Source organism: Anabrus simplex, chromosome 1 (assembly GCF_040414725.1).
Source record: "Anabrus simplex isolate iqAnaSimp1 chromosome 1, ASM4041472v1, whole genome shotgun sequence".
NCBI classification, from domain to species: Eukaryota; Metazoa; Arthropoda; class Insecta; order Orthoptera; family Tettigoniidae; genus Anabrus; species Anabrus simplex.
Genome location: NC_090265.1, coordinates 1,040,440,308 through 1,040,462,563, shown reverse-complemented (window position 1 = coordinate 1,040,462,563; position 22,256 = coordinate 1,040,440,308). Strand labels below are relative to the sequence as shown.

The 22,256-nt window shown below is 38.9% G+C and overlaps 1 protein-coding gene across 3 annotated transcripts in view; it reads left to right on the top strand.

The window, feature by feature from the left end:
* Positions 1-22,256, top strand: part of LOC136875903 (neurotrimin) — a 964,285-nt gene that overhangs the window by 311,397 nt on the left and 630,632 nt on the right. For 2 of the 3 annotated variants that reach the window (XM_067149532.2, XM_068228291.1), the window contains exon 2: positions 1,523-1,745. In XM_067149532.2, coding sequence (XP_067005633.2) covers positions 1,523-1,745 — 223 coding nt within the window. Of the gene's footprint in view, positions 1-1,489; positions 1,746-22,256 lie in introns of all 3 variants that reach the window. The other variant, XM_067149526.2, reaches the window with a different exon arrangement.

Here is a 22,256-nt window from a genome sequence, read left to right as displayed (position 1 = left end):
CATTTATCCTGTAATTTTGGGCGAGGGTATTACAGTCTTAAATTAAGACTATTCAAACATTTTCAAAATGTTAGACTGGAGGATCCTGAGGAAGAATTAAAATAATCAAACCATCTCGCAAGTACCGACCGCTCTTATTATTTTATTATCTGTAAGCATTTCTGTTATGGAACTTTTTTACATGTGGCATGAACTTTTGGATTCATTTTACATTTTCATGAATGCCAAAGAGTGTTTTCTTAGTTGCAGAGAATGTAAGATGATGTATAGGTTTGTAATAATTATCATTGATAATTTTTATCATTAAAATAATTGTAAATTAGCTGTATTGTTATTATTGTTATTATTACAAGTAACTTTGATGTTATGCAAAATGCTCATGGATAATTGTTTGGATCTAGGTTCAATATTCAGTACATAAGCAAAACATCTTGTTAAAAACTAAGGTTAGACCTAGAAACTATCTTCCGTCTCACTAGAGAGCACTATCTCATTACTTTGGCTAAGCTACGTTTTCTTATTTTTCCATTTTTATAATTCTTTTCCCTCGTATAATTAAATTTACATATACTCGTATTTTCCCATATTTTCTCTTTTCGTTGCCTTGCCTTTCTCTGTTACTGATTTCATTGTAATGATTATCTCCCATCGTTTTATTAGTCTGATTATCCCGTTATTTTTAACTCACGTCCGAAAATAAATCCATCTGACTTGGAGCAAATATGGTGACATAAGCTGCTTCTGGGAACATAATAGCGCATACTGAACCATATGGTGATGAACACGAGAATCACTGAACAAAGGTCAATAACATTCAAACCTTTCGGCATTATTGGAGCTATGCTGGTCGACAGAGACTCGTCTTCTATTATAAAGGTTGGAGAATCGAACATCAAAGAGGAAAGACCAGGGTCAGTAGATTCAGAGGCACACTAAAAATCCTTTTCCTTTTTCAGAGTATAATTCTAACACTGCAGCATTTCATGAAATTATTGGCAAATAAGGGAATGGTAAGATGATAATGATTGAGCATTTTACAATTCAAATGACCGGATTATTCTTATCTGGATTTCGAGGAAATCTAACTATTCATGAGCACTTTGTATAAATGCGTATATTAGTCTACGTTGTATGTAGAAGTCGTATATTGGTTGTAATAGTTATAAATAATACTGTTTACTTATCGTATTGGAGATCATTTGAAAGCGTTTTTTATTTATGATTTTAAATCATTTATTTAAAATCTTTACTATGCAAATAAAGTTAGAATAAAGTAGTTAAATGGCAATGCAAAATTATATCTTATGTATGATTAATTTTCGCATGATTCTCGGCCAATTAGCGACAGCCTGTAAATGTGATATTGTGATTGTCCCTACCGCTCATTGTGCCTTGGCTTATATGATGACCTGTCTCTTTCAGCTTGGCTTGTATGAATGTGTAGCGGCTTATGGTTACAGTTGCACGTCTGGGTGTGGATTTGTTGCAGTGTGATCGGGCGGACGGCCTGACGTGTCTACAGATGGTGTTACAGGTATCGTGGGTTCGGCACCGGGACATCCACTTGCTCACGGTAGGACGCTACACGTACACTAGCGACCAGCGGTTCCGAGCAATTCACCACCCGCACAGCGAGGACTGGACGCTGCAGATCAAGTATCCACAGCACAGAGACTCGGGGATTTACGAGTGCCAGATCAGCACTACTCCGCACATGAGTCACTTCATCCACCTCAACGTGGTCGGTAAGTGAGCTTCATTCTGTTTCTATAGTATCTGGCCATTATTAGACTCTAATAAACATAGAGCAAACGCCTGAAAAGCCTTACATCTGATATGTTTTTGACATGCTCTATTGATGAAAAATATCTAATTCCCTCCATGGAAATTTAGAATTTTCCATTCGGAATTGCTAGGCAGGCAATAATTCCACTGTGGAGATTTATCTCCCGTATGCAGTTATCAGACTGTGCCTCTTATATAGGCTTCTGATAAGCTCACCTGCATACACCCCAGCGTCAGTGGGTAGGGTCAGACACATCCCACTCTGACGAGTCTAGTGTCAGACCTAAGACGAAACGCTGGTTAATAGAGCAAACGCCTGAAAAGCCTTACATCTGATATGTCAAATAAACGTGTTAAGGCTTGAATCACCTTTTTATTCACATCTGATAAGAAATGATCTGTTAAGCCATGCATTACATATAGTAGTTGAATAAGAAATACCTCCAAGACGACTAGAGTAAAATTCAGCATATCGAATAGAGCCCCAATACTTCAAGCTCAGTTTGTTTGAGCTTACGTGTAATTCAAGCCTATCTTGAAAAAATTAAACTTCAACAAAATATGCCAAAACGACATAAATACGTTTTCTACATATGCTATCCGCACTTGTTTATTATATTCTGACTGAAATTTTGAAATAAAAAGCATGTCGTTGTGGCTCAGATTGTACTTAAAAATGAGGTCCTGTGGCCGTGACCACGTTGTTTACAGTCAAATGACTCTATATTCTTGCTTTGTTTCTGGACAATCTCTACAAAATATAAATTAATGTTTCTTTCAAACTTCGTAATCTTAGCCCACATCTAACACAGGTAAGTAATGTCTTGTTCAACTTTTCTGTCCTCATTAAACATTAATTAACGCACTGTCCTTTGATTTGTACTTATTTCTCTGTGTTCCGAGTTTTTCGTAATTCCAGGTAATGTCAGCCCCAATTACTTCGAATTGCCGGCGCTCTATTTTAAGTGATCTTATCGAGGGAGGTACATTTTTGATAGCTTAAATCCACTTGTTAAATCCAAATGCTGGTTAAACACAATCATTCCTGAAAAATGTCGAATTTTTAAATTGTTTTTTAATTACCGATAATGCTTCAATCAAATTTCCGTACTGTATTCAAGTTTCGCAGTTAAAAGGGGTGAAATGACGGCAGGCGGTGAGTTGTTTCCTTATGGGTTCCATTAACCAAACTCCACCGTGCGAAGAATGGATGTTTCCGCTAGTGTGGCAGTAAGTCATATTTTTGACATGTCCTGCTTCAATGTCCCATCTTCTCATGTGATATTTGAGGATAGTTCATTTTCGAGATAGATGGTTTGTGATATCATATCCGCCTTTTATTCGCTACTATCTAACATTTATAATTTACTTTTCTGAGTTCACGACACTTGATATAATGGAAATTATTCTGTAGCATGATTGCTCTTATACAGGGTCACCCAATTAACGCAGAATCGCAGCCGGCAAGCTGTCGCTTTCCGCAGGCCGGGCAAATTTAATGCACTTTAAAAGTGCTCATCCCTAGTGTCCCATCATGAAGAGGTTCCTTAGTGAGCAGATTAGGCTTTTCGGCATTCCAGTATCGGCTCTTTCGAGAATTTAAGTACCTACATAAGTGAACTCACGCATCATCTTAGAAGAGATTGATACTGGGATCAATTTCTGCATCATGCCCTTTATTTTAAAAAGTCACTATCGCGTAGCTGTCAACTTGAATTCGAGAAATGATTGGTTCGAATCCCACCGTCGGCAGTCCTGAAAATGATTTTTCGTGGTTTCCCATTTTCACATCAGACGAATTCTAGAGTTATACCCTAATTGTGGCCATGGCCACTTCTTTCCAAATCCTAGTCCTAACTCATACTTACGCTGCTGAAAAACAAGCAAAAAGAATCTAATCCTATACACAGAATCACCTATCTTTTCTTGCACCACAGTAAAATTTATAGGATGTTAACTTAAGTAACTTTGTAGCTCTTTGTATGGAACCGGTAGAAATTTCCATTTGCTGGAAAAGATTGCTAAGGAATTTCTTATGAGAATTTTTCAGGCGTTGTCCAATGTCTTCTAGATTTTCTCCTATTAATATTGTACATCGCTTTGTCCGCTTCTTATGATTAATATTTTCCGTTTCACGAAATGTTTAGCTAATCTGTGAACTGTCCCACGACTTGGAACCATAACACCTGGGTATTTCTATCGAAATAATCTCCTAACAGCACGAGTGGATTCTGAACGGACATACGAATCGTAAATAAATACTCGATGTGGAATAGAATAATTAGGCCAATGATTCCCTTTATTATCATTTCACTTTGTGCTCAGACGTTTCTCCCAATGAAACACGAAAGGAACTACCTTTCAAGGAAAAGCCAGAAAAGGTAGTCTCCACATTCTCCCCTCCCTCCCATACAGCTGTCGGCTTAGTCAATCTCAGCCACCGCCACTCCAGTTCCAAGATAATTGGATGACCCACAGAGGCGGATCCAATATTCCCTAGAGGGAAGGGATGACTTTAAAAAATGCCGCACGACAAAGCAAAAATGAATAATTATAACATTAATGTGCCAATGTAAGACAATGCAGGCGATATTGTTTATGATCTTGGAGGAACTTGGTTGGTTTCACAGTGTGGGCCACAAAGTGAATAGCTGTTTCCAAAGCAATCATAAATTCATATCTCTTCAAAGCGGCGCTTAAGTATTTTCTCTCGGACTCAGCGAGGGATCCCACCTCTACCGCCTCAAGGGTAGTGTCCTGGAGCGTGAGACATTGGGTAGGAGGATAAAATTGAGGAGGATAACCAGTAACTCGCCCAGGTGGCCTCACCTGCTATGCTGATCAGGGGCCTCGTGGAGGGATGGGAAAATTGGAAGGGGTAGACAAGGAAGAGGGAAAGAAGCAGCCGTGGCCGTAAGTTAGGTACCATCGTGGCATTTGCCTGGAGGTGAAGTGGGAAACCACGAAAAACCACTTCCAGGATGGCTGAGATGGGAATCAAACCCACATCTACTCGGTTGTCCCCTTGAGGCTGAGTGTATCCCATTCCAGCCCTCGTACCACTTTTACAAATTTCGTGGCAGAGCCGGAAATCGAACCGGTGGCTCCGGGGATGGCAGCTAATCACGCGAACCACTACCCAACAGAGGCGGACATGAACTAATATTCTAAAATGACTCTGTAGTGAATGTTTCGGATAATCCTCAAAAGGTGTTATGAAGGACTGTTCTACAACAACGAAATTGTCAGAGAACATTTGAAAAGAGGGTTAGAAAGGAGAAATGAAAGAGAGAAACATGTACAAAAGAAAATGAAGATAATCTCAAATTACATGTAACCACGCATGGCCACAGTGTAGCATGTCGCGTATATGTAAGGTTCGAATGATTCGTATTTAACACAACCACTGCGTTAATGTAAGAAGATTCTGTTCATTATATTCGAAACTTTCCTTCGTCTGCTATGAATTTAAGAAAATGTATTATACTTTTACATAAAATTTCACTCTACCTGCAGTGGCTGATAATATAGTAGTTTTTCCTTTGAAACACCACCACAAACGTTTCGTCGATACAGACTTCTAGAACGCTCCAATCTTGATGCCCGACGTAAATTTTGTAGAAATGTCTTGTTGTGCTATAACCCGCACCTGCTGGAGATATTTTTGTAGCGACACCAAGCCAGGCGCATGCTATTTCCAGCATACTGGTTATTGTCACGATTTCTATCCGTATTCTGTCGGCCTTTCTCTCTCTCTTACAGTCACGCGAGAGAAGGGTGCGTGGCCATAATGTAATAGTGTGTGGGGGAATGGGAATTACATTTTGTAACATCTTATCTGCACGTGCCAGAACACAGAAATTTGGTTTACAAATTTCCATTAGTTTGTGTCACTTTACTTGAATGTGTGTTTAAGATATAGCAGTTTCGCAATGGTATCAGATGAATCTATCTCTTGCAATCTTAATCAAATGCCCAAAATTTATACTTTCATTTTCTTAGACGAAATAATTAATTAAAAAGAAAACGTTAAACGTCAACAATATGTTGACTCCTTTAACAATATCATGCCTTAGTTTCTGTTAATCAATGAATATTCAAGATAAACTTAAATGTTATAATTAAGCGGTCCGCCTATTCAATACAATATATAATTTTTTATATCTAGTACTTGTTTCGTCCCCTAAGGGACGTCATCAACTAATATTAAATTAACATTAATATATCAGAAATAAATATTAAAATTGGAAAGACACATTAAAATTTTTGACATTTAAAATAAGATCTTCGAAATTTTGTTAAAATTGTAAGACATAAGACAGATAAAACAGTTAAATTGTCCATATTTCTCTTGTTGATGTTCTTAGAAAATACCAGTTTTGCCTATAAAATCTTAAAATATCATTTGTTGTAAATAGCACACTTGATTTGTATCTCTTGCTGAAAGATTTGTTGAAACTTAATAAGCATTTCTTAGATGGTATAATAAAATATAAATGCTTCAGAATTTAAAGTCAGATTGGGGCCGTGATGGTAAATTTCTGTGTGGTAATGGATATCATTTTATTCTTTATTATTGGCCCCGATGTGCGGAGGATGACTCAGTTCTACCGAGGTAGTTTCTGTTGTTTTTCTTCATATTGGACGGTTTCGAATTCAAATTTTGTTTGTGCGTGTAATAAAATAATATGATCGATTTTACGTCCCACTAACTACATTTTTGAGGTTTTCGCAAACTCCGAGGTGCCGGAATTTAGGCCTACGGAAGTTCCTTTACGTGCCAGTAAATCTACCAACACGAGTCTGACGTATTTGAGCACCTTCGATTACCACCGGTCAGAACCAGGATCGAACCTACCAAGTTGGGGTCAGAAGGCCAGCGTCTCCACTGTCTGAACCACTCAGCCCGGCATATATGTGTACTTCTATTTCTACACTATGTAGAGGAGGCAATTTGGTTCTCATCTTCTGTGTTCTAGAGTATACGATAAAATCGCGGTGCAGGTAGTGGAAAGTTAAAAGTGCTTGCATGAAAGAAACTGATACCAGCTGATTTAATTGCATATTAAAACGAACCACTCTTCAGGGCGTAATTCCAACACTCGGGGTCTCGAAAGACCAATAGCAGCTGTACAGGAGTGAGCCTTTGTAAATAAATGGGTTTATGATTTGGAAGTTATTGGCTTAGCCTACATCTTAGTTACCATTGTGGTATTCACTTAGAATTGAAGTAGATGAAACTTCGGAAGGAGACTAAAAAATGGGCAAGAGTTCAAGATTAAATCACTCCGATTAGTAGTCATTCTCCCGAGACTGAAACTTACTACACTATTTCAGACCTTGAAATTAGTTTCACATTCTTAGTTGCCCCAGAAATCCAACTCAGTTCAATCAATGAAACTGGAGTATGTCGTGTCAGTTATGTTGCGTAATAAAATAAAGGTAATTATAGAAATAGTTTGTGTTGCACCATCCAATAGGTTCTCAGTTCTGTGGCTGAAGTTTACAGGTTTGTATCCTGCCAGTCATTCGATATTTAAGATTATTTAAACACGATGGGCACAGATCAGTGTATTTCCTCAAGCGTTTGTGACCTCATTTCGAAGTGGAATCACTGCCTTAGGGGCTGTACAGCGTAATTGGTTAAGCACTCGCTTGTTACACCCAGGGTTGTAGGATCAAGCCCCAACATAGTCGGGTGGTATTTAAGTATTTAATGGCACGCGACACACTGGCGCTTCTATCTATCTTTAAGACCGACTGAAACTGATCGAGGCATTAATTACATAATATGATAATACCGTGCCACATGATCCTCCTCTGGGCGTGTCCATTTCGAATAGCCATTTCACTCCAGCCAAATTCAAGTATGTCTTCTAAACTTAAGTGTTCTGAAATTCACAAAATCATTGAAGATCTATCAGAAACCTATCCCTCTGATTTGAAAATAATTCACTTAAATGCTCAGTCATTAGTTGATAAGGTACATTTCGATGAGTTTGTTGACTGCTTTGTTGATTCAAATATTAACGTTATTGCTGTAAGTGAGACATTCTTCAAGGGGTCCATTCCGGACTCAGAGATTAACATTCCTGGCTTTAATCTATATAGAAACGATAGATTGGGCAAGAGAGGAGGAGGGGTGGCTGTGTACGTGAGGAGCAATATAAAATGTAAAATAGTTCACACCTCCCCTGCAGAATATTGTCGTAAGCCAGAGTATATTTTCCTAGAACTTGAACTACCTATAGGTAAAGTATTACTTTCATGCATCTACAGTCCTCCCCAAATTGGTTTCATGGATTCGTTTGTAGAGGCGATGTATAATTACGTTTTTCATCATAAATATGTTATACTTGCAGGTGATATGAATGGGCATTTTGGATCAGGGTCCTCGGAAACTGTAGTAATCGATGATGCACTTGACTCATGCAATTTAAATAGAATACCATTTGATGACACATACCATACTGCATATTGTCATTCTAATCTCGATACCATAGCTTCAAATTGTAATGATACCCTTCTTAAATTTGGGCAGACCCCAGCGAGTGGATTTTCTGGACATGATATGCTATATGCTGTCTTCTCTATATCGACACCCAAATATGAAAGAAAATGGATCACATTTAGGGATTTCCGCAGTTTTAATCCTGAAGATTTTCGAAAAGACGTAATTTCCGCTCCCTGGTATGAAGTATTTTCTCAGCGTAATATCGATGATAAAGTCATCAAATTTAATAGTTTAATTTCCGCGTTGTACGACAAGCATGCCCCATTAAAACTAATTCGAGCCAAACACCCACCTAACCCGTGGATAACGTCTACAATAAAGAAATTAATCTCTGCGCGGGACAAGGCAAAAAGAAAGCACATCAAAACCAGGAAACCTGAAGACTTTGAAACCTTTCGCATCTTGCGTAATAAAACCAAACTCGCGATCCGTGATGCTAAAGTCAAACACATGCATTCTTTGTTCAGTAAGAGAACAACTCCGTCTGCTCTCTGGGGAACTATAAAATCACTAGGTATTGCTAAGAAAAATTCGCAACATACTTCCTCATTCATATCTGCAGAATTGCAAAATGATTATTTCTTAATGATCTCACCAGTGAACAATTCTCACAGAATATCCGAAATTATTCATAGTTACATGAACACAAATGAACCTCAACATGATCTCTTTCACTTTTCGTACATTTACCCAGAGGATATAGTCAAGGTATTTAAGAGCATGAATACCAAGGCTGTTGGACCAGATGGTATCTCACATCCCCTCCTAATGAACTGTTTGGATATAATCACTCCGGTTATAGCTCACCTGTATAATTTCTGTTAACAATCAGGAGTATTTCCAGCTGTATGGAAAATGGCCAATATACGACCTGTTCCTAAAGTTCCTTCTCCTCAAAAATTTGATGATTTCAGGCCAATCAGTATTTTGTCAATATTAGGTAAAGGATTAGAAAGGATTGTTTACCAACAACTCACTTCGTATTTAAATACTCATTCTATACTTAACACATTTCAGTCTGGTTTTCGAACAGGCCATAGCACTACGACGGCACTTCTCAAAGTCACCGATGATATCAAGTTTGCAATGGACAGAAAGGAACTAACGCTTCTGGTATTATTCGATTTAAGTAAGGCATTTGATAGAGTTCATCATGACCTCCTTCTGACTAAATTACGCACAATGGGCATATCTCTATCAGCTCTCTCTTGGTTTGAATCGTTCTTGAAAGGGAGATCTCAGCGTGTAGTATTTGACAAACAAAATTTTTCTAAGTGGTCTAGTGTGCATTCTGGCGTCCCTCAGGGTTCCGTGTTGGGTCCCGTTTTGTTTTCGCTGTATATAAACGATCTGCCTGGAGTTTTACGCTACACGAGACATCATATGTATGCCGATGATTTACAGATCTATTACCATTTTCCTGTGAATCGTGTTGTCGAAAGTATTAGTAAAATAAATCTAGATATAGACAGACTACATCAATATATACTAAGTCATAATTTACTATTAAATGAAAACAAAACTTTAGCTATTTTTCTAGGATATCGAAGAAACTTATCAAATCTTTTCAACAGGGACATTCCTCCAGTAATTGTAAACGGTTCTGTAGTCAAGTATCAGGAATGTGTTAAGAATTTAGGTATTCTAATGGATAACACTCTGTCCTGGACCTTTCATGCCAAGCACTTGGTCAAGAAAGTGTCTGGCATATAGCATCAGTTTCGACGAAACTTGCCGTATCTTCCTTTCTCGATGAGAAAGATGCAGATCCAAACTATGGTATTTCCTATTTTAGATTACGGCGCTGTAATTTACAGCGATATCTCTGAGAAATATAATAGCAAACTCCAACGTATTCAGAATGCCTGTGTTCGATTCGTCTTCAATATTCGTAAAGACTGTCACGTAACATCTTACTACAAAGCCGCAGAGTGGTTGAAACTCAGGGATAGACGATCATACTCAGCTGCTTGTTTACTTCTGAGAATTTTAAAATCTAATGCTGCCTCATATTTGACCAAGTCCTTTGTCCAGATGAGTCAAGTGCACGACCGGGACAATAGGTTTACAGCTAACACCCTTCAGGTTCCACAGCATCGTACGGTAAAGTGCAGTAAGTCGTTCATTGTCACTGCCTCTCAATTATACAACGATCTTAAACTATATGAAATTCAGCAAAGTAGTGTTGGAACTCAGAAAAAATATCTTAAATACCGCTACCTTTCCACTTATTAAGCCATGTAAATGAATTTTCACCAAATTAATTAAATAGTACGAAATATCATAATCCCCTAGATACATTTTAGATGCTCAGTTTTACTCTTAATTCATCCTCGGCTTTAAAATTCTTAGGTTTCTTTTTCGTCTTCTGTTCCTTGTTAGTATAGTGTATGTTTATGAAATGTTAAAGTATTATTGTAACCTCCTAGATGTTTTGTTTTTAATCTTATTCTTATATCCTCAGTAGGAAAATGTATCTTACGCTTTTTATGTATTCTTTCATTAGATTTTGTATGTTAGGTGATACATTTAAGTTAAGGTGGCAGTTAGTTACAGCCAAAGGGACCTCTGGTCCTACTTGTATTTAACTTTAAATAAATATATTTCTATTTCTATTTTCCACAAGATCATAGATGAATAGGAACTGTACTGGGTGACTTATTGCGGAGTTTCGTTTGTTAAACAATGAATGTATGTTGGTAATTAATGCCTTAAGGGGAAGGAGGAATAGGAAACAATCCCCATGGAATGTGTCAGAACAGATATTTTGCATGCTGGCATAGTACGTCATTTAGTGACGAATTTTACTGCGGTATATCGGCGTTTAAAAATCTGGCTGCCTCTGTCAAAAATGTATAAATCCGAAGGCCGACACTCCAGTAGTGATCCTCGAAGGGGGCCATAAGAAGAAGAATACGAATCAAACTAGGTTTGTATCTATGTCACGAGACACGTGCTGAGCACTGTGTGAATTTTTTTCTTTGTTCATGAGCTCAGCCCCTGGCACTTTTTATTTCCCTGAGAGAGGGCAAATTTTCTATTGATCTCCATTGTGGGCTTTTATATTCTGACAAAACAAGTCGCGATACAAAATGAAGATTCCTCTTTGGCTAAGCAGCCATTGTGAAGGTTTAACTTTTGTCAATTTATGGTGTATTTCGGATACACCTGCGGTACTTGGATGACGACACACTCTGCTGTGTGATGATTGACAGCTAGATTCAAGTGCGGATCAACCGTGAAAGAGTTAGCATCAGTCAAATGGGTTTCACAGTAAAGAATGGCTTGGTTCAGAATTAATGTGACAAAAAATACTGAAACGATGTGACAAAAAATGTATTCTCTCTTTTCCATTATTTATGTGTGATGGCTTTCAAATTGGAAATAAAATATCAAAGGCGACGCTTGCGGCGCATTAAATGTATACGTGCATCTGAATGGATAAAATTCCTTATATTGTTATTATTAATAATAATAAAATTAATAATATCAGTCTGTCTCCTTGGCTGAATGGTCACTGTACTGGCCATCGATTCAGAGGATAGCGGGCACAATTCCCGGCCGGGCCGAGATTTTAACTGCACATAGTTATTTCCTCCAGCTCGGCAATTGGGTGTTTGTGTTTATCCCAACATATTCCTCGTCCTATTCACACGTAATACCACACTGCTAACCACCACAGAAACATGCAAAAGAGAATACATTTCTCCACACAGGGTTAGCACCAGGAAAGACACCCAGTCATAAAACTGGGCAGATCCACACGTGCGACACAATACGCACCCTTGATTCACCCCCCGGCCCTCCACCACCACCTCTAAGTGTGCGAAAAGCGTTAGAAAAAATTATTATTATTATTATTATTATTATTATTATTATTATTATTATTATTATTATTATTATTAAGGGGGTTGGTTGGTTGAGGCGGTAAAGGCGTGCTCGGTTCGCCCGAAAGGACGTGGGTTCGAATCCCCGTCAGGAAGTCGTAAAATTTAAGAAACGAGATTTCCACTTCCGGGGGTGCATATGGCCCTGAGTTTCACTCAGCCTACACCAAAAATGAGTACCAGGTTAATTCCTGGGGTCAAAGGTGGCCGGGTGTTGAGCTAACCACTTTATCCCATAACGTGCCGAGGTTACGTACGGTGGAAGCCTTTACCTTCCGTCTCCCCAAGGGCCTTAATGGCCTGTACGGAGATGACTTTGCTTTGCTTTTATTATCATTATTATTATTATTATTATTATTATTATTATTATTATTATTATTATTATTATTAGAGAGTTGAGGCGTTGGCCTTCTGACCCCAACTTGGCAGGTTCGATCCTAGCTCAGTCCGGAGTCCGATGGTATTTGAAGGTTCTCAAATACGTCACGCAAAATAACTCCTGCGTGACTAAATTTCGGCACCTCGGCATCTCCGAAAAGCGTAAAAGTATTTAGTGAGACGTAAAGCCAATAACATTTTTATTGTTGTCCCACTGAATATGTTTACGGTTTTTAGAGACGCTGAGTAGCAAGGAATTCTTCGCCTTAGATCATTTCTGGTAAATCTGTAGACACGTGGCTGGCGTTTGTGAGTACCTTCAACTAATATCGGACTGAACAAAGCTCGAACGTTCCGGCTTGAACTCGAATACCCAATGCACTGCCATCTGAAACACTCAACCCCGTCCCACATATTATGTTAACATGGTTTAATCCGTTACTAGTTCATACCTCGACAAACAACACTGAAAGTCTTGATATACACAAATCTCGCAACAATTGGAGACGATTTGATCTTTGCAGCAATTACGGGATGTTGATTCCCATAATGACTTTTTTTAAACAAAATCGTACTTTGTAACTACCGTTAATGAAATAATTCTCCGGTTTTTGCTATTCGCTTTACGTCGCACGGACACAGATAGGTCTTACGGTGACGATGTGGTAGGAAAGGCTTAGGAATGGGAAGGAAGCGGTCGTGGCCTTAATTGAGGTACAGCACCAGCATCTGCCTGGTGTGAAAATGGGAAACTACGGAAAACCATCTTCAGGTCTGCCGACAGTGCGGTTCGAACCCACTACCTCCCGACTACTGGATACTAGCCGCACTTAAGCGACTGCAGCTATCGAGCTCGGTGCTCCGGTTTTTAGAAAACCTATTCATTATTTATCTTTTCAAATCAAATGTGTACATTCTTTTATAATAAAATTGTTATTAGCTTTACGACCCAATAACTACTTTTACGGTTTGCGGAGACATTCTCTCCTATTACTAAATGGGTTTACACTATAAATACTAAAATTTGTTGAATCTTTACATGAGTTTAAGAAAAAAAATGATTTGAAAACATATTCCAACAACTTACCCCAAGAATATCTATGATATTCTTTCAGAAAAAATATTTCCTTAATGGTTGTTTTCATACAATTTTTCCTGGACAACTAATTATTTTAAAAGTAAAATTACTGGCGTCAAAGAAAATAATATAGGTCATCATCATCATCTGTTTACCCTCCAGGTTCGGTTTTTCCCTCGGACTTAGCGAGGGATCCCACCTCTACCGCCTCAAGGGCAGTGTCCTGGAGCTTCAGACTCTTGGTCGGGGGATACAACTGGGGAGTATGACCAGTACCTCGCCCAGGCGGCCTCACCTGCTATGCTGAACAGGGGCCTTGTGGAGGGATGGGAAGATTGGAAGGGATAGGCAAGGAAGAGGGAAGGAAGTGGCCGTGGCCTTAAGTTAGGTACTATCCCGGCATTCGCCTGGAGGAGAAGTGGGAAACCACGGAAAACCACTTCCAGGATGGCTGAGGTGGGAATCGAACCCACCTCTACTCAGTTGACCTCCCGAGGCTGAGTGGACCCCGTTCCAGCCCTCGTACCACTTTTCAAATTTCGTGGCAGAGCCGGGAATCGAACCCGGGCCTCCGGGGGTGGCAGCTAATCACGCTAACCACTACACCACAGAGGTGGACAAATAATATAGGTTCTTGATATAAATATCACAACTACCTTGCAAACTTTCATCAAAGATTTGCAATAGTTCTCGAAATATGTAAACTATGATTAAAGATAAAAATAAAATGCAAATATGGAATAATTCATCAAAGAAAATGTTCGATAAATTTCTAATTTCTTTGAAATCATTTAAGAAAAGACTATGCAAATCATTGATAGGGAATAACATTTTCAAATATATCTCATGAAAGTTTTTCCTCGACCTGATTAAGGACATAAGTATATTCTATAAAGAAAAGTATCTTGAAGTATCCATATTTTGATTTTATTCTTGAAATTGTACTTCAGTTTTACAGCCATGTTCTTTCAGGTTCCACTTATGAACAGTAAGACTGCATAAGTAGTAATTCGATGAGGTACAATTCATGATATAAACCGAAAGTTTAGATACAAATGGTGAAACAAGTATATTAATCAACTTAGAGTGGCATGTTTCGTCCAGTCAAGTTGACACATCGGGGTGCATAATTATTTCAACTCATATATGAATGTGTCTGTGAAGTGTACACTCTCCACAGAGGATTAAATAGAAATTATGTTCACACATTACCTAGGAACTAATTAAATTACAAAACATACTGTGTGCTACTGAGGAGCGTAGGTTGATGGCACACCTGCGAGGGAATTAGCTAAAGTTGCAATCGCCATGTGGATTGAATCGACGTGCAGATTACGAATATGTGCACATAACAGTATATGCCATCGTCGATTATACTGTACTTAATGAACACGTTCCTGTTCAAATACCAGTGTAAAAAAGTGGTTTTCTGGTGGCTTTTAGCAAAATAATATGACGCAGAGATCTTGATCAGTGCATTTCATGAATGCTCGATGCAGGCAATAGAATCACATTGATTTTCAACGTCAAACATCCGTTTGGATGGTGACTGAATCCCCTGTGGGTTGATGGTGAAGTCACTTTCTTCCCACTCCCAGATCTCTCCTATCCCATCGTCGCCATAAGACCTAATTTCTGTCCATGATCGGTTCTCATTGTCACTCAATTCGCAATTGCTATAAACGGTATTGTCGCTGCTGCTGATTCAGCAGTTGTACCGTCGCTATATGTGGACGATTATGCTCTGCATTATAGCTCACAAAATATTGCAGTCGCAGAGCGACAATTACGGTCAGTTACTAGGAGCGCACTCTTCATCTCCATCCTGAGCTTTACTTAGGGGGAGTCGCTCTTCCAGTAGTTGACACCAACTTCTTGGGCTCATTTTTCGATAGTAAGTTATCGTGTTAGCCTCACGTACGTAAGTTAAAAGTCAAATGCGCTATGAATCTGAATCACTTGGTCTCTGCTACTTGGGAGCTGACCGCACGGTATTCTTACGATTTTATAGGCCACATTTTTTTTAAATCCAGGTTGGACTGAGGTAATACAGTATATGAATCAGAAAGGCAAAGCGTCCTTGTGAAACTGAATAGCATCCACCACAGCTGAGTTAGGTAGACAACGGGAGCAACCCGTATAAGCCCCCTTGCCAGTCTGCTCGCTGAATCTAGCGTGCCACCTCTACACTTTAGACGCCAACAAACGTTGTTGTCCTATGCTGACAATTTGCAACGGATGTCACTTTACCCAAGCTATCCCTGCGTATTCCACAACTGAAGCCGTCGACTGTATGCTGCTTACCCGCGAGCAACACAGCCGGTTTATATACGCTTGGATAACAGATACAGATAAGTTGATGTGCCCATAAATCCTTGTCTTGTTAGACGGCCAGCTAAGGTACCCCCGTGGTAAATCATCCCGGATCTGCACACCGGTCCAAAAGTGAACACAGTTCCTTCCATATATCGCAGGCTCTTCCTGTCCGTTCTTAGCTGGTATCCAAGTTCGGTAGTTATTTACACGGATGATTCGAGGGCTGAAGCGAAAGTAGACTGCACGTTCATTGTTGAAAATAAGCAGTTTCTTCCTTTTTCCCGAAAATAGGTATGTGTACATAGCAGAGCTCTATGCTATCTTTGAAGCTCTGCGGTATGCGCTGTCCAACGAAATTCGACACTTTCTGCTGTGTACGGATTATTTGCGTTCACTAAATATACTTATGCATGTGTCCCGAGGCACCCTCTGTCCTCTGGTATAGGGGATTCAGAACCTGGTGACCGGGTGTTTGGAGTGCTAGCACCAGAATTACGTTTTTATGGCTCCTAAGCAACATGGGTGTAGCAGGAAACGAGTATCCGTCCACCTCGTGGCATGATGAATACCTTGGTAAAAGGGCATCCAAATGCCTTCATGAAGCCCCGAAGATAGTATCTAGCAAAGTAACATTAAGGCAACGTAATATGTTATGTGTACCTCCGTTTCTGTTAATAATTCATTAATGTACGAACGTAGCGTAATAAACTGTAATGCAAAAGTATTCTTCCGCTATGTTCTCTGTGATGTTTAACATTATAACATGGGGAAATACATGAGTCACCGTTCTTGCGAGCACTACGTGCTGACGGTACAGTAAGTAAACATCACATTCAGAGCGAGAAGGGGTAAGACAAGGGAAACACTCTCTGGAAAGGAGCGATTTGTTGAACTCCATAAAGAAGATATTCGCAACGACAAATTGCTGAGAAAACAGGAATACCACGATCAAACGTAGAATGTATTATTCAAAGGTTCAAAACCACTTGAACTATGACAAATAGACCTACAACAGTTCACCCTAGGAAGCTCAGACAACGTGAAGAGAGACGTGGCCTACCCATCATGCCTCATAATCTGCGATTATGATAAAGCATGCCCATCTGTTAGCATAACGCCAAGTGATTTTATCTTACAACATAAATGACGGTGCCATATGTTGTGTATATTAGCAATCTACATGCAAATGTTTTAAATAACCCATTCCTTACAGTCATGATCGCAACTGGCGTTAACTCCCTCGTTAGCTTAATCTGCAGTTCCAATTAACTTCCTCCCACTGCACTGCGCCTAGTATGATTGACTGAAAAAAATATTCACTTTCTCACTGTTGTTAACAATGTCCAGTCAACAGAGTTTTCCAATCGAACAGATCCATCCACCTCCATAGGAGCTTTCATGACAGATACTGAGATGAGGCACAGTGCAAACTTTAACATTTTTTCTGAATATTTGTATATACTTTACATTTACAACGCCATGCATTAAATTCATTGATTCAAATCAGATGTACATATGTATACAAATCCTTTCAACTAAATTAACACAGTGTTTGTTCGTATTCGTAATCCGACATGTACAATAATATAATGAATTAACACATACGTCACGCTCTACCTGGGTAAACCTGATTATCAACACAACAAATGACAAGGAGGGTCACAGCTGGCCGGCATTACACACGGTTCATTTATAGACGCAAGGGAACATGAGAGTGGAAATTCTATCTAGTAACACACAAGAATAATGTATTCCACTTGAAATGATATGTTGTAGTACATTCTTCACAGGACAATTTTTGATTTAAGTAGAACTGTATATTATTTTATTTAAGGAGTGAGGTACAATTTAACCTACCGTCAATTTCTTAAACTTCAAATTTTATACCTCAGTAACTACAAATGTTATTTAAATTTTTTCTTGCTTAATATAAGTGTATTACTCTTCACGATTAATGCTCAGAGTTTTTACATAGCCTAGTAATTAGTTGTAATTTATTTGATCAAATATGCATATTTTCATACCTCATTTAGTTTGTACTGTAAACGATTTAATACTTTCATATTATTGAAACGATTTCAAGACGTATACCGCAGTTCTAGACAGAGGGTGTATGAGGCTACTTCAAAAAAACATTACTTCCTTAATCGGTACCATTCATGCATTTCATTATAATATTTGTACCATACAAAATTTCAAATAAATTTCATCTTCAATATATTTTGATTTTTTTCTTCTGCTATTTGCTTTACATCGCACCGACACAGATAGGTCTTATGGCGACGAAAGGAAAGGGAAGGCCTAAGGGTGTGATGGAAGCGGCCGTGGCCGTAATTAAGGTACAGCCCCAGCATTTGCCTGATGTGAAAATGGGAAACCATGGAAAACCATCTTCAGGGCTGCCGACAGTGGGATTCGAATCCACTATCTCCCGCATGCAAGCTCAGAGCTACGCGACTCTAACCGAACGGCCAAATCGCCCGATTAATTTCGAATTACAAGAACCATGAACAAAAAGAAGAGTAAAAAAATTGATGGAGATATCGTAGTAAGTCAGATACGTGGGCATTTACAAACATTACTCTGAATTAGTGGAGAGGATTAATATATTTTTCACAAGATTAAGCTAAAAGCATATTCTGTAAAGAAAGAAAATTAAAATGTGATTCCTTGGCCTGTAAAGGTGTTCTATCCAGATCCATCTCTGATGAGATACGAGTGCATTATATACTGTACTGTCTTCTGGTATGGGCTATGTCAAACTTATTAACCTTTGTTTTTCTGTGTCAGTCTCCCGTTTTTGCTTTTGATGATGTGAAAGTGACTGAAATATGAGCGATGCTTAGTAACGGCATTCCGTATCCATCTAATTCCTGTGATGAATGGTGTGAAAGAGTTGTTCATATGGTCGGTTGGTGTATGCATTTCAGTGGGCTCGGCGGACTGATATATAATTGCACCATTTGGCTCGTTGAGGAAAGAAACGGTAACCTACCACACTTCCGTAGCATGTCTCTGCAGTGGTACATACGCTACTTTTGACAATTGATGGTGGATCTGTTGGGTGTCGAACCAGCTTTCGAGCTGAGAACTCAACTTACATACATACATACTGTGCCCACACTAGTCAGTCGATCGATGCGACAATCTCCAGGAGTGATGCGTCCATGTGTCGGCCGAGCGTACGAAAATATGTAAGGAAAGTATTTCACAAGGAACATCTATCCTTGGGAAAGAATAAAACATATTCTACACAAAATTAAGATAACACATATCGTAATTACCATTCAGAGCATGGTTTAAACTCACCGAGTACCGGTAGTGAAAAACTGAAAATAACAAACATAGGTTCCTCCACTGGCTCTGATTAAACATGATGTCTTAGTTCTGCGATTTGTTGATTACACTCATTCTACATTAGTTGATGTATCTCAATAATATTTGAATTACCCGATTTTACACGTTATTATTTTGCTTTGGACTGTCGACAGACTCTTATTAAGTTGATTAATGGAATACAACATATAACTGCCTCGAAACTCCACCTTAAATATGGTAGGATTTATCTTTTACATGATTGTACTTGAACCCACTAATAAGCTTGATTACAACTCCATTGTTACAATAATTCCTGACAAATTCATAACTTGACTTGAATAGTTAGTTAGATTCTTCTATTAATTGGTTTAATTCATGAATCACAAACATTTGTTTTTCCATTAATTCATTCACTATAATTGTAAGAGATTTTCCGAATTTATTGAGTCATTTATTATTTGATTAATTACCTTGTTAGTTGCCTCACGCATTAATTGATCTATTCATTAATTGGTTTGATTTATTTATTGCCTTGTTATTTTCGCAACCTCAACCCTATCACTACTCTCGCCTGCATAATTACATAAAGGAAATTATCATCAAATTAAAGTAAGATTGCCTATCAGAGCGATACTTCCAGTAAATCTATTGCCAGCGCTGGACAGCCTCGAGAGCGAACCGTTTACACAACACGTCATCACAGATACTGAGCCGGTCTGAGTGAATTAGACAGTTTACCCCAACTGGGCAGTTTCGATCTTGGCTCAGTCCGGTGGCTTTTGAAGGTGCTCAAATACGTCAGCCTCGTGTCGATATATATATATTGGCATGTAAAAGGACTCCTGCGGGACACAATTTGGAAAACCGTCAAAGCAGTCAGTGGGACGTAAAGCAAATATTATTATTGCAGAAAAAGACACATATGAATACATTATTGAACGCTGACCTGAAAATAGCATGCATTAAAAAGAACTAAACATACTACAAGTTCCAATCACTAAAGGGTATCGACAATTATGTCTACAATTTACAAAGTCTATAATTTTTATTATTATGTCATGACTATTAAAGGTCCTCTGACGGGTCACGTCAGAATCGATGACATTCTCGTCATACATTAATCCCACACAATCTTAAATATTGTGACAAATATTCAGTAATTAACAGAAATTACTTTCAACAACACAAATAAGTCCTAACTCTAAGACACATGAGATCAGAAAACGCGTAAGACATCGTAACTTAAAGGAAAATTTATGTCAATGTTAACCTTACAGTATAATGGATACAAAATCCACTCGTTTCTGTAATATGTAACCATCATATTACTAGAGATAACTTTCCACAACATCCACGCAAATAGGTTCACACGACCTAACCGTAATAATCCAATGGCGCTTCCTCCATAAAATCCACAAAATGAGTACAAAAATCAAGCCTAAGTCGTTGCTCACACAAAGTAACATTTTCATTCCTATTTCATCATTAATTATCTTTAATTCCCGACATCATTTTATTACGCTTATTATTCATATTTAAAGTTTACTTACTTACTTACTTACTTACTTACTTGCTTGCTTGCTTGCTTGCTTGCTTGCTTTACCCTCCAGGGTTGGTTTTCCACTCGGACTCAGCGAGGGTTCCCACCTCTACCGCCTCACGGGCAGTGTCCTGGAGCTTGAGACTTTGGGTCGGGGGATACAACTGGGGAGGAGGACCAGTACCTCGCCCAGGTGGCATCGTTTCCTACGCTGAACAGGGGCCTTGTGAGGGGATGGGAAAACTGGAAGGGATAGACAAGGAAGAGGGAAGGAAGTGGCCGTGGCCTTAAGTTAGGTACCATCCCAGCATTTGCCTGGAGGAGAAGTGGGGAAACCGCTGAAAACCACTTCGAGGATGGCTGAGGAGGCAATCGGACCTCCGTCTACTCAGTTGACCTACCGAGGCTGAGTGGACCCCGTTCCAGCCCTCGTACCACTTACCAAATTTTGTGGCAGAGCCGGGAATCGAACGCGGACCTCCGGGGTGGCAGCTAATCACACTAACCAGTATACCACAGAGGCGGACCCATCTTTACTTAAATAAGGATAATTTAGCGAGGATCGGTGTCTTTTGGTAGAGCTATAATCATCTCTTCTTACTCAGTATGATTTATTTGACTTTAAAGGAGTGTCACAATTCTCGTAAATTATATCTTTTAACGACAAGGACTGTTATTATTATTTAATTGCACAGAATTAATATTATCTCGTCAATTATAATGTTAAATATTCGAGTACAAGACTTCAGTATGATAGGGCACATAGACATCTGAATGAAAATCAATCAGCAAATATACCACAAAAATATAGGATAAGATTGAAATAGAAAAGAAACTACATTCGACTAAATACTCGAGTAAACTACCTCTAACAAGGAAAAGTTGCGAGATCAATTTACATTAAATCTAAGAAACAAATATGGCTGTCTACTCATAGTAGATGTTTTAAATTCATCTCGTAGCCTCGGCTCCGCCACAGGATATCTATCACCTTCAAGCTAGGACATAACGTCCCGTTTACCTGCGGCTTCCCATGTTCCTGGTGAGAACGAATTCAGAAGTCCAGATACACTTCCTCACATGAAGGTGTATGCTCACAATGCTTCGATGCGACGTTGACGGCACCTGAAACTGACAACGAAATAAAAATGTCTTCCAGACACGCTGGTTTGAATTTATTCTGTGGAGTTCAAACTTAATTTTGTTCTGGCGAGGTGAATATTGCGAATGAGAGAGAAATCACTATGCATTCTACCGACTTGAAGTGTTAGATGTGACATAGCAAGCGGAAGTGAAACTTGATTTGTTTGGTTGTTGAAGACGTCACATAGAATATTCCAGAGAAATAATAACTATTTTAAATAAACACGCAACACGGTCAGATACATACCTCATTCAGCTGTTGACATCTTTGTTTTGTTACTTGCTAGCTGATCAAAA